This window comes from Hemitrygon akajei, chromosome 27 (genome assembly GCF_048418815.1).
Source record: "Hemitrygon akajei chromosome 27, sHemAka1.3, whole genome shotgun sequence".
Taxonomy (NCBI): domain Eukaryota; kingdom Metazoa; phylum Chordata; class Chondrichthyes; order Myliobatiformes; family Dasyatidae; genus Hemitrygon; species Hemitrygon akajei.
This window is the reverse complement of record NC_133150.1, coordinates 42,452,500-42,466,678: the sequence shown is the minus strand read 5'-3', so window position 1 is coordinate 42,466,678 and position 14,179 is coordinate 42,452,500. Positions and strand designations below refer to the sequence as shown.

Here is a 14,179-nt window from a genome sequence, read left to right as displayed (position 1 = left end):
ATTAATCTAAGCTTGTCTGCTGAGATAATGCATGCTGTAAAATCAATGAAAAGATGAACTTGGCAATCATTTGCTTTCAGCGATGTCTTCCGTACAAAGAAACAGCTAAACAACTTCCAGGACATGTTGGAGAACATATTTCTTCCTATTTTTGAAGCAACAATTAATCCTCGCAATCACCCAGAGCTTCACTTGTTCCTTCAGCATGTGAGTATTATTAGAATGATAGTGGTATCGTTCAGTATTATCAGAGGCAATGGAGTAGAAATTTAGCATTTTGCTTTATTGAAAAGAAATCTCATTATTTCAGTTTCATTTGTGTGACAGATCATTATAGTGAATTACTGCTAATTGGGACACGTCAAAACCAGAGCTTTTTGGCTCAATTAAGTGGCTGCCTGAACTAACCAAAGTTTCATGAAAATAGTTTAAAAAAATATATATAAATTACATAAACTACCATTTAACTAAGTAACAAATTATGTATTTAAATGAAATGCAGAACAAATTAAAGCACTACCAAGGGGAGTAGATTTTTTAAATAATATAATTAACCATACTATTGTATTTCATCATTCAATTTATTTTATTTGATTGATCATCTATTTTGGATACTGTGATTGTATCAGTGCGATTTATATATAGTGCATTTTGTGTTATCTTATTTTGATTTCTAATAAGTATCCTTATGAATTCTGTATTTGTGTATATGAAATTCAATAAAAATATTGGAAAAAGAAAGAAAACCCTACCAATACTACTACAGTACTATAAAACTGTATTAGTTCCTAATAGTAATTGACAGAGGAATTCAGCACATGCTGCTGCAATCTTTTTAATAACAAGTTCAGTGCAGACGCTTCATGTAGATAATGGACTGCCTTCATACAATATGATCAACGATTGCCAATACTTTCAACGATTGCATCCTTCAAATCTTCTTTTTCATTGTAACGTACAAAATGATTTGAAGTACATTTATTGATCAAAGTATGTATAAATTATGCAATCTTGAGATTTGTCTGCTTACAGGCAGCCACAAAGCAAGAAACCTGAAAGAACTCAATTTAAAAAAAGCAGCAACCAATGCAGAGAGAGAGAACAAACACAAATCAAGTAAACAGTAGAAGCGAGCTACAGTATTCTAAACCAAAATGACAGAGGAATTCAGCACATGCTGCTGCAGTCTTTTGAATAACAAGTTCAAAAGATTGACCCAAATCCCCAGAGTAGACCCAAAGCCTCAGTCTCAGTTCATCATATAGCCAGGCAAATTGCTGCAAAGTTCACGGACACAAGGCACGTAGCAGCTGGAGCAGCCTGTCAGCCTCCGCACTGCGGAGAAAGGAATGAGCATCACGTAGGAGCGAGCAACATCGGCCCGACCCTCGCCTCTGGTCTTGACACCGTACCTTTCCAGTCTATCTGGGCTGGCATTTAAATTGCTCAAACACTGTGTCGGTCCTGCACCAGGATTTGGGCCCTGCTGCAGCGATACCATCTGGGCAAAGGCCTCACTGCCCAGCCCGAAGCCCTTCTCAACCTTTCTAAGTAGGCTTGGTGCTTCAAGCTATCTAATCCTGCACCCAGTTTAGGTGAATGCCTCCGCCTCGACTCCTCTCCAAATCGTTTACTCCAGCTCCATCTCTGACAGTGACACTGTCTTTGTCTCAAACCTGTTACACTCTGACTGTGCAATACACCGAAACGGCTCAACCCGCGAGTCAGCTTTGCTTGCCTCTTCTTTGTATGCAGTGATAGTTTACCACAATTTGCCTTAGAAAAAGTGTTATTGATGATTAATAACTGTTGATATCTTCAAATTCTTTGTAGCTCCTAGCTTGTTGAAGTAGTGAAATTATTTTGTTTTTATTTTCGGCCGTTTGTGGCATCTTGAAGCCTGAATGCTTGAAACTGCAGTGATCAAAACAATGCTGAATTGCCTTACTGCTTATTTCTCTCCAACTACAGTGACAGGAGTTACTGCTTTTGAATAGGAGTACGTGCAACTGATGCTATTTAAGAACTGTTTACTCTAAGCATAGTGTAGTGTCTAATGGCTACATAAGTGCACATCTCTAAGACAAGTAAGAAACTATTAGGGCAACAGTTTCCTGCCCCAATTAAATGTCAGTTTGTCCCAAATAAACAAATGGAATCTCAGCTATTTTCACAATTGCTTTTTGTTCTTTAAGAGTTGTCCCAAATAAGCAGCTTCCCGGATTAACCAGAATCCACTGTATTAACTCTTGTTGCTCCACAGTTTTCTGGAATTTTAATTTGTTTCATGTCAATAAAAGCTGTTTAGAATATGTAATAAGAAAGAAATATATCTCTTATCATTGCTAAGTAATTAATTTGAGCTTGTTTAATGTTCAACTTGAACCTTTTACATAGTGAATGCTTTTGATTTAGATCATACTGCTGTGCTAATATTTGATGAAATAATGACATGCTCTGCATCAAAGTTAATTGACAACTTAATTTAACTTGGTAATCAGTGAAGAAATAGTGAACAATTCTGTGCCCTGCTAAGCTGGAATTTTGAACATTTTTCAGTGAGATTATTGCCACTCATATATGGTGTGCTGAGTATGTGCTTATTTAGCATAAAGCCTAATCCCAATTTCTAGACATATCCATTTTATCTATGCTTTTGCAATAGATACTTATGAAAATTCCACTACTTTCCTAATTAACTATGTTTTCTATTAATTTGTCATTCCCGTAGAACAGTGGAACACAGAAATGGGCCCTTTGGCCCTGATCTCTGTGCTGACCGTGATTCCAATTTAAACTAATCTTATCTGGCTGCACATTGTTTACATCCCCACCCCCTCATCACCTTATATGACTGATATACAAAGATTGTGTGACTGATAGTCAAATTCATGTGACTGTCCAAGTGCCTCTTAATTCAAACTTAATTATCATTCCAGTGTGCATGAATATACGCAAACGAAACAGCAATTTTATTTATTATTTATTTTTGGGTGGCCAAGGTATAAAACACATTACCAACAGCACATAGCGCAAATAGTATATGTGGTTACAATTTCAGAAAAACATACAGTCACAAAGAAAAAAATATAGTTGAAGTTCCTGAGTGGCGTAAGTGTAGATGGTTCTGGTCCAGCTTGTTCTTCCTGTGAGCAAATACTAGAGAACAGCACCAAGTGAACACCAGAAAGCTACACCAACTGAAGAGCTCAGCCCCCAACCAAAGTATAGATTCCAGCACGCCTTCCGGAAGCCCTGGGCAGCTGCAAGCCCAGAGCCGAGGCCTAGTCCTCACTGCAACTGAGGTAACACAGCTCCCCTGCAGTTAGCCTCGCCAATGAATGGACTTGCAGTGTTGTACATTACCAGGGTCTTGCAATCCCAGTAAAAGATGTCCCAAATAATCACTCACTCAGTTTGTTGGATCTTGGCACAATGGTACGCAACAAGTCGAGGTGACAACACAACAATACACGATAAGTCCAGCTCCATTGCTACACCTAATTAGTGATAATAGTATTACTAACTGTTGTATGTGCTTCCACCACCTCCCCTGGTTCATATCCCAGACACTTACCATACAAACTTCTGACTCTTCAAATAAATCTGTGTCAAGTAATCAAGGGTAATTTCTAAATTCTTCTGATGCTGGAGCACTGAGAGTTTATTGGTACAATCCTCCATTGCTGTCTTTAATGAATTGTGTGAGAATTCACAGCTAATGGAACAATGTGTTGTATAGCCATTTATAGCAGCTTTAAGGAGTAAAACTTGGAGGAATGTATGTAATCATTGGGGTTATCTGCTTTTGCAGGTTGTGGGTTTTGATAGCGTTGATGATGAGTCCAAACCAGAACATCACATTTTCAATGCAGATAGCTCTTTGCCCGTGAATTGGACCGAAGATGATAACCCACCTTACGCCTATTATCTTTACTACATGTATGCTAACATGACTGTGCTGAATCACCTTCGCAAGTAAGGGCTTCCTCATTTCTACAATCGAAAGCAGGGGTGTTCCAAACTGGGATCCATGGACCCCTTGCTTAATGGTATTAATCCATGGCATAAGAAATGGTTGGGAACCCCTGTTCTAGAATAATAAACTGAATCATCTTTAAAGTATTACTTCTTACATTCCAAGACACAATAAGTTATATTGATCATGAGTTTATCTGCTCAGACAATGTGACTAGCTCTAATTGCTTTCAGGTCTCATCTGCAGTTTTCCTCCTAAATTTCTAAGTGTGTATATGTCACTAGAAAAACACAGTGATTTATTTTCTTGCAGGTGTTCACAGTAGAATTCACAGGTTAGTGAAGGTGCCAAAGGTTACATGGAGAAGCCCTGAGAATGGTATTGAGGGGGATAATAAATCAGTCATGATGAAATTGTAGAGCAGACTTGATGGGCTGAGTGGTGTAATTCTCCTCCTATGTCTTATGATCTAACAAATAAATAGAATAGAATAAAAATAGTCCTTTGGCTCAGTTTAAGTTTAGTTAACCCAGTCAGGTTGGGTTTTGCAATTGGTAAACTCAATCTATGGACTCACTTTCAAGGATTCTACAGCTCATGTTCTGGGTATTATTTATTTAATTAGTATTTGCACAGATTATCTTATTTTGCCTATTGATTGTCAGTCTTTGTAACTTTTCATTGATTGTTATATTTCACAGCACATATGGATGTCAGAAAAATGGAGGGCTTTGCAGGAGGGAAGGGTTAGATTAGGGGAGTAAGTTAAGGGTCAGCAAAACATCATGGGCTTAAGGGCCCATACTGTGCTGTTCTATGTTCAGAAAATATAGTCATAGGTTAGCCCCACCTTTGCTTAAAAAAGAATTCTGAAGTTTTCATTGTTTTAATTTAATGACATGTACTGTACCTTATCAGAAAGAATATGCGACTCCTCACTTGATTAATGAACGTTGCTGATCCAATGATTATTGTTTGGAACAGAGCCATATTCGGAGTAAATCAAGAGAAGTATATTTTTTCTGAGGTAATTGTGTAGAATTTTACAATGCAGACACATGCCGATTTGGTCCACCATGGCTGTAGTGGTGTTAAGTAAACACAGGAGTCTCCTCCCACTGAAATCTTTCATCCTGTCAACATACCTTTTTCCCTTCAATCAAAGACTTCTAAACTTAGGATGTGAGTAATAAATGTGATGCTTGATTTTTGGGGAAGGTGTTAGCAAAGGGCTGTTATCATTGTCATTATTTTTCTGCAGGAAAAGAGGATTCAATATGTTTGTTTTGCGGCCACATTGCGGAGAGGCTGGCCCCATTCACCATCTCATTTCTGGATTCATGCTTTCACAGAACATCTCGCATGGTCTTCTGCTTCGAAAGGTATGAGCAAAAGTGCTACCTGAACACCCAAGTTCTTTATTGTACTTGAGCTAGAGCCAGGTGTGACTAGTGTCCTGAGCTGTGTATACTTCAATGCAAGAAGTATTGTAGAAAAGGCATATGAGCTCAGGGCATGGATCAACACGTGGAATTATGATGTTGTAACCAATAGTGAGACTTGGTTGCAAGATGGGTAGAGCTGACAGCTCAATATTGAGGGTTCCATTGCTTTAGATGTGACAGAGCAGAAGGGAATAAAAGATGAGGGATAGTGTTATAGTCAGGGAAAATGACAAGACAGTGCTCTACCAGGACGGACTGGAGAACTTGACTAGTGAGGCGTTACAGGTGGAACTGACCAATGAGAAAGATATGACCATGTTTGTGTATTACAGACCACCCAACAGTCTGAGGGACTTAGAGGAACAAATTTGTAAAGAGATCGCAGACTTTTGTGAGAAACATAAGGTTCTTAAAGTAGATGATTTTTAACTTTCCACATATTGACTGGGAACCCCATACTATAAACGGACTACGTGGGATAGAGTTCATCAGATGTGTTCAGAAAAATTTCCTTTATCAGTACGTATCAGAAGTCCCAACTGCCAAGAGTCTTATATCTGTCTTCCTATGTGGCCTACCAAAATGAACCACTTCACACTTATCTGGGTTAAAGTCCATCTGTAACTTCTCAGCCCAGTTCTGCATCATATAGATGTCCCACTGAAACCTCTGACAACCCTCCAGACTATCCACAACACCCCCAACATTTGTGTCATAAATATATGTAAGGGAACACTTTGTATCCAGTGACCACAATGTCATTAGTTTCAAAGTAAATATTTAAAGAGATAGGGCTGGTCCAAAGGTTGTCATTCTAGTTTGGGAAAGGCCAATTTTGATGTTACCAAAAATGATCTGGCAAGTGTGGATTGAGGCAGGTAGTTTTCTGGCAAAGGAGTACTTGGAAATTGGGAGACCTTCAAAAACAAAATTTTGAGAGTACATGTGTAGGGAACCTTTGTTTTCAAGAGATATTGAGGCCCTGGTTAAGAGAAAAAAGGAAGTGAGTAACAGGTATAGGCAAGTAGGAACAAATGAGGTGCTTAAGCAGTACAAGAAATGCAAGAGTACACTTAAGAAAGAAATCAGAAAAGCTAAAATAAGGTATGAAGTTGATCTAGCTGACAAAGTGAAGGAGAATCCTAAGCTATTCTCTTAAAGGATTGCAAGGGTCAAAATTTATCCTCTGAAAAATGAGAACGATAATCCATGTGTGGAGCCAAAACAGATGGGGGAGATCTTAAATGCATTTTTTTGCATCTGTATTTACTCGGGACACAGACAGAGTGTATAGAAGTGAAGCAAAGCGCATCAACTTCATGGATTCTGTAAAGATTACAGAAGAGGAGGTGTTTGCTACCTTGAGGCAAATCAAGGTGGATAGATAATTCTCCAGGGTCTGACAAGGTGTTACCTCGGACCCACCGTACAGGAGGCAAGTGCAGAAATTGATGGGACCCTAGCAGAAATACTTAAAACATCCTTAATGACAGGAGGAGTACCAGAGGATTGGAGGACAGCCAATGCTGTTCCATGGTTTAAAAAAGGCTTTAAACAGAAACCAGAAAATTATAGACTGGTGACTGACATCAGTTGTGGGAAAGCTATTGGAAGGTATTCTAAGGGACTGGATATACAAGTATTTGGATAAACATGGACTGATTAAGGATAGTCAGCATGGCTTTGTGTGTGGCAAGTCATGTCTAACCAATCTTAGAGTTTTTCGAGGAAGTTACTAGGAAAGTGGATGAAGGCAAGGCAGTGAGTGGACATTGTCTGTATGGACTTCATGCATTTGACGAGGTTCTGCATGGGAGGCTGGTCAAGTGGGTTCACTCGCTTGGCATTCAGGATAAGGTAGTAAATTGGATTAGACACTGGCTTTGTGGGAGAAGCCAGAGAGTGGTATTAGAAGGTTGCCTCTCTGACTGGAGGCCTGTGACTAGTGGTGTGTCACAGGGATCAGTGTTGGTTCCTTTGTTTGTCATCTATATCAGTGATCTGGATGATAGTGTGGTTAACTGGATCAGCAAATTTGTGGATGACACCAATATTGGGAGTGGATAATGAAGAAGGCTATCGTGGCTTGCAGGGGGATGTGCATCGGCTGGAAAATGGGATATTGAATTTAATACAGACAAGTGTGAGGTTTTACACTTCAGTGGGACCAATCAGGTCCTATTGTCTTGCACAGTAAATGATAGGGGACTGAGGACTGTGGTGGAACAGTGCCTGTAAAGAGTATTCACCCCCTTGGAAATTTTTATGTTTTACTGTTTTACAACATTGAATCACAGTGGATTTAATTTGGCTTTTTTGACACTGATGAACAGAAAAGATAATTTTGTGTAAAAAAATTAAAACAACTTTCTACAAATTGGTCTAAATTTATTACAATGATTAAATACAAAATTGATTGCATAATTACTCACCCCCTTCAAGTCAATATTTAGATTCACCTTTGGCAGCAATTACAGCCATGAGTCTGTGTGGATAAGTCTCTAGCAGCTTTGCACATCGGGTCGTTGCACTTTTTCCCCATTCTTCTTTATAAAACTGCACAGGCTCTATCAGATTGCATGGGGATCGAGGTCTGGACTCAGACTTGGTCACTCGAGGACATTAACTTTGTTGTTGTTAAACCATTCCTGTGTAGCTTTGGGTTTATGCTTGGGGTCATTTTCTTGATGGAATACAAATCTTCTCTCAAGTCGCAGTTCTCTTGCAGAATGCATCAGTTTTTCCTCCAGGATTTCCCAGTATTTTGCTGCATTCACCCTCAAGTTTTTCGGGGCCTGCTACAGTGAAGCATCCCCACAGCACAATGCAACCACCACCATGCTTCACAGTATGGATAGTATGTTTTTGATTATATGTGGTGTTGTGCTTAATCCAAACCAAGCATTTAATCTGTAAACACAAGGAAATTTCTCTCTCTCTGCCCCTCTCACAATCACTCCTTGCCTGTTCCCCATCTCCCTCTGGTGCTCCCCTCCCCTTTTCTTTCTCCCTAGGCCTCCCATGATCCTTTCCCTTCTCCAGCTGTGTATCCCTTTTGCCAATCACCTTTCCAGCTCTTAACCACCTCTCCCCCTCCTGTCTTCTCCTATCATTTTGGATTTCCCCCTCCCCTTCCTACTTTCAAATCTCTTACTATCTCTTCTTTCAGTTAGTCCTGACAAAGGGTCTCAGCCCGAAACGTCGACTGTACTCCTTCCTATAGATGCTGCCTGGCCTGCTGCATTCCACCAGCATTTTGTGTGTGTTGCAAGCATTTAACCTGATGGCCAAAAAGTTCAATTTTGGTTTCATTAGACCATTGAACTTCTTCGAGCTGACTTCAGAGTCTCCCAGGTGCCTTCTGGCAAACTCTAGCTGAGATCTCGTGAGTTTTTTTTCAACAGTGGCTTTCTCTTTGCCACTGTCCCCTAAAGTTGCAACTGGTGAAGCACCCAGGCAACAGTTGTATGTGCAGTCTCTCCCAAGTGAGCCACTGAAACTTGTAACTTCTCCTTCCACTAAGCCATCAGACTGATGAATTCATGCTGATTTGAGTGTACTCTATATTACATTGACTATTCTATTTATTATAAATAATTATACATTACTATGATTGCTCATTGCCCATTTAGATGGAGACATAACGATTTTTACTCATCATGTATGTGAAGGATGTAAGAAATAAAGGCAATTCAATTATTTTGAGTTTTATATTTGTCATCAATTTAGATCACTTTGTAGAGATCTGTTTTCACATTGACATGAAAGAGTCTTCTGTTGATTAGTGTCAGATTTTCTGATGTGGAGATGTTGGAGGAAGAAGTAATGGCAACATAATTGTCCAAAGTACTGCAGCTTTAGGACAGGACTTGGATTTGAAGAGTTGAGGCAGTCCAGGGGGTGTACATTTCTTACTTGTCTGAGAAGATGAAAAGAAGATGGATGGCTCTGTGGGAAGGAATGGTTAGATTGATCTTAGAGTAGGTTAGAACATTGACACAATATCATGGGCGGAAGGGCATGTACTGTTCTATGCTCTCAGTGCTTGTGAAACGTTTTGTTTTCTAATGCAGGCATGCTTTATTAAGAAATATGCTTATTTGGAAGGTACCAAGTTAAATGTGTCCAATGTGATGCCTTTGGTATATTTTGGAATTTTTATTGTTTGTGTCCCTTTTGCAGGCTCCAGTGTTGCAGTATCTGTATTACCTGGATCAGATCGGAATTGCAATGTCTCCTCTGAGCAACAACAGTCTTTTTCTGAGTTACCACAGAAACCCACTACCTGAGTATCTCTCCCGTGGTCTTATGGTGTCTCTCTCCACAGATGATCCTCTGCAGTTTCACTTTACCAAGGTTAGACAAGCAGTTAGATGGGAAAATCTCCGGATTCTTAACAATAGTATTGTAAGAATGGTGAACTATTGGTCACAGGTATCAATGCTAAAGAAATGTCAAGATGAAGATTCAGAGTTCTAGAGTCATGCAGCACAGAATCAAACCCTTCACTCATTGAGGCCATGCTGACTATGAAACACATATTTACATTGACCAAGGATCACCTTTGGTTCACTATATACATTTGATATGTATTCGGAATTTACTGTGGTGTGTTGGCGTGACACACAACATTGAATAATTATAAAGAATTGTATAAAAGTAAATTAGAGGTACAGGTATATCTGTAAGACAGATATAGAATAAAATGTACATAAATATATAGATACCAGCATGTATTTTCAATGTAAAGTCCATTACAAACAGTGGATTAAAGTGCTTTCAGTGCAGTCACTGGGGTAATAGATGGGGTGGGTGTGGGGTCAACCTAAAATGGTTGATCAGATTAACTTCCTGGGGGAAGAAACTTTTAAGATGATGTGAAGATTTTGTTTTAATAGCTCTTTCCAGAGGGAGGTTTTGAAAAAGGCATTTTGCAGGCCAGACGGTGTCCGCAATGATTTTATTTCCTGTCCGCTTCTTTGTCCTGGACACAAACAAGTCCTTAACTACTCCCATTTTACTCTCCCACATCCCCATCAACTCCTTCTGAGATTCTAATATTATTTTTTACATATTAAGACCAATTAGCAATGGACTGTGAACCTACTAACTGATACATCTTAGGATGTGGGGGGAAAAAAAGCACAGCACTTGGAGGAAGCCCATGCAGTCATGGGGATAACATGAACACTGCACAGGCACCACTGGAAGTTGGGATTGAAATGTATGGGCAGCAGCCCCATGCATTGTGTTACTATGGGATGGATGAGAAGAGCAGGACGGTTCAGGAACCATTTTATGCATTTAACCTTTTTTGAGGTGTTTATTTTTAAAAGCTTGAGATTGTGAAAATGGGCATCATGTTCACCACAAATCAGAGAGATTTATTTGACCTGACATTCCTCTCAGCTTGCGATTAGAATCTCTAAGCTTCTAACAAATATAATCACTCATTTCCTGTACTGTTGAGTGATTGTAGCTCTTGGACTCTACACAGTAGATTGTTGTAACTTCTATTTAGTTGTACCAGCTTCCATTGCAGATAGTGAGAATTAAATTGTCTCTTTGAATCTACTTTGAGAAAATTACTTTTTCTCCCCTCACAGGGTTTGAAGTTATTTAAAATCCACTTTTATCAAATATGTGAGCAAGTGTATGGCTGTAATATATATAATATATATATATATTTGTCTTGATATATCCCATGCTTTTGTACAGATGAAAATTATCTTTTCATTGAATCAGTCCTTGCATTGCCTGATGGGTACCTGGATAAATAATGGAACATCTTAAATGATTTAATGCTGACACATTTAATCTATAGTTCTGCCATTTGAACATAGGAGCCAGTCTTAGAAGTACAGAGGGCTCAGCTGTTCTGATGATTCAAGTTAAAGTAACAAATCTGAGGAACATTGTAAAACATATTTAAACAGAACATTCACAGGTCTCATGATAAAAATGCTATAAACACAGGCACTTCATTTCAGAAGCATTAAACCGTTACAGCACGCGACAGGGTATCACACTGTTTGAGGAACCTTTAAAACAGCTGGAGTATTTTTCCCTATCTTTTAGATAATTGGTTTACAGGCTAGCTCATCTTTCATTAGCCATTTAGAATGTAACTTCCACTTCAGTGTCATTCAACTGATTTTTGCTTCACTGTGCGTTATTCTCACTGCTGTGATCGCTACACAGAATGAGCCTTCATTTCTGCTGAATTACAAAAGCAAGATGGTAGGAAGCTGAAATAAAACAAAGTACTAGAAATTCTCAGTAGGGCAGCGAGCAAGGGAAGAGTTAACCTACATTCTGATGAAAAGTCATTGAGGTAAAATGTTAACCCTCTTTCTCTCCGCAGCTTGAACTATCAGATGTTTTCTGTTTTTGTGGTTCCTTAACTTCCTTTGTATTTTGTTAGTTTATTTTTAAACCTCCGGTTTAATGCTCTACATCTGATTTTAACATGCTTGCTTTTCCTTCAGGAGCCGCTAATGGAAGAGTATAGCATAGCTGCCCAGGTATGGAAGTTGAGCTCTTGTGACATGTGTGAGCTGGCACGGAACAGTGTAATAATGAGTGGCTTCTCTCACAAGGTAACTAGCATTAAGATGCTGATTCACATTCAATAAGATTTTGCAGAATTGGGTATCAGCTATTTTCAGAATTGGAGGGTTGTAGATTCAAGTCCAACTGCAGTGGAGAATTTGGGCTAAAAATTTATAGTAAGTCCTACACCGCTGGAGGTCAGAACATTAGTCCCACTATGCTCAACCAATCAGTTTTCATCTTCGGATGTGGTCTTAACATCTACTTTTTCCAGAGCCATTCCACTTGCTGCCCTGTTACTCTGGTTCCCGTCCCCCTTAAAATCTAGTTTGAATCACTCCAGGCAGCACCAGCAAACCTTCTCACAAGGATATAACATAGAACAGGATAGGCCCTTCAGCCCACAATGTTGGTCCCCTCCATTTCAGCTGCAAACCATCCCATAACATAATCATCTTAGCATATGTAGGCAGTGATCTGTAACCTTTACCCTATCAAACCAACTGGTGCTTCACAAATGAACAAAGTGCAATCTAATTGCGAGTTCACCAGAGCTACTGACAATCTACTGATTTGGTACAATTAGTCCTTTTGCACCTGGTTATTCTTCCTCAGCCACCTGGCTGTATCTGGTATATCTAAAATATAGCCACACCTTCGCTGCAATGCTCATTCTGGCACTACCATTGGGAACTTACCGATTTAAGAATCCTGCTGCGTTTTTTTTCTCGGAAAGTAGGACTTTTTTTTCATACTGATGGCTTTTAAAGGCAGGTTTTCTAAACTTTGTAATGATAGCATAATTGAGTTTTGTGTAACTTCCTCGGGAAACTAATCAACTCTTAAAATCCTGATTACTTCCATTGAATGTGTTACTTTTTAATGATTATGCTATTCACTTGGAGGCCACAATGTATATTTTGTAAATTTTGAATGCAACAATATTCCCTATTTTTGTTTGCTTTTAATACAACTATTATAAAAAGTAAGAGCTTGAATAACCCTGTCCATTGCTGATATGCTAACTGAAGATTATAAATGACAAAAGGATTAGTTGCTAACAAAAGATCACCTTTGATTATGTAATAATTGTTCAGATACTCCACTTTTACTTGCATTCTTATAGTATCTTTATATCGTAATAGGTAGTGGAAGCAGAGAATTTGATTTCCTTTAATTCAGAGGTAAATAGATTTGTGATGTGTAAGGAGATGGACTTGACATTGAGGTTGTTGTCAAATCAGCCATGATAGTGAAGTGTGCTTGAGATGCAGTTCAGGTGAAATTGAGAGTTGTCAAATTAGCATCCAGTAATTGAATCAGTTGTTCAAAATTAACTTGCTAACTGATCCCAGTAAATGAGGAATTAGCACCTTAACTGTAATCAGAATTAGCAATAAAACTCTTTCTTCTGGGTCAGGAGGTGCCGACAGATTCAAGTTTCACTTTACACAAGCTGGCAGTTCAGTTTTAGAAGCAAGCAAATGGTAAATCTATTAAACAGACTCCCTGAAGAGAGTAGGCAGAAGCGGTTAATGTTGATCAAACAAGGGAAGATTTAAATTTACTTCAAGAAGTCATAGACTCGAATTTTCTTTCAAATTAAGTTAATAAAATGTGCAGTTAGTTACAAGAAAATTATATATAGTGGATTCCAGTTAATCTGGATGCATTGGGACCAGTACATTTTGGCCCAATTATGTGGCTGCTCCATTAGTCGAAGTTTCATAGAAATGGTTAAAATAGTATTTTAAAAAAAGAAACTACCATTTAACTTGAATAAAACCCAGCTTGCTGCATCAATTACTGGATATTTGCCACTATGCAGTGGAAATCTGTGACCTTGTGGAGTTAAATATTGGTCAAAGACCTTTCTGAAATGCTTGGCTCAATAGCAGTCTTAGCAAGATGTCTGTTCAAGGAATGGCTGATAAAATCCTATTCAACATGATCATTTGGGATTCGGGGAAACAGTCAAACTTTTAAGCATGGTATAAGTCTTACTTTAGTGTTATCCATTAGAAATGTGCGTCCTCATGTCCTAAGGTTCTAAATTTCAGAATCTTAAAAAAGCTGTTTTTTGTTTCATCTTGCCTTTTCCCCTTTCCTTCTATTTCTGTTCCTGATTTAACATTGAATTAACCTCCATCATCCTCTGAGCAGGCCCCATGCTTTCTCTCCACTCTCTGATTACTGCAAGTAT

At 38.8% G+C, this 14,179-nt stretch overlaps 1 protein-coding gene across 5 annotated transcripts in view; it reads left to right on the top strand.

The window, feature by feature from the left end:
- The window catches only part of LOC140717300 (AMP deaminase 2-like), a 142,456-nt gene that overhangs the window by 126,676 nt on the left and 1,601 nt on the right, over positions 1 to 14,179 (top strand). For all 5 annotated transcript variants that reach the window (XM_073030750.1, XM_073030749.1, XM_073030748.1 and 2 more), the window contains 5 exons: positions 81 to 207; positions 3,815 to 3,978; positions 5,241 to 5,361; positions 9,607 to 9,780; positions 11,913 to 12,023. In XM_073030750.1, coding sequence (XP_072886851.1) covers positions 81 to 207; positions 3,815 to 3,978; positions 5,241 to 5,361; positions 9,607 to 9,780; positions 11,913 to 12,023 — 697 coding nt within the window. The remainder of the gene's footprint in view (positions 1 to 80; positions 208 to 3,814; positions 3,979 to 5,240; positions 5,362 to 9,606; positions 9,781 to 11,912; positions 12,024 to 14,179) is intronic.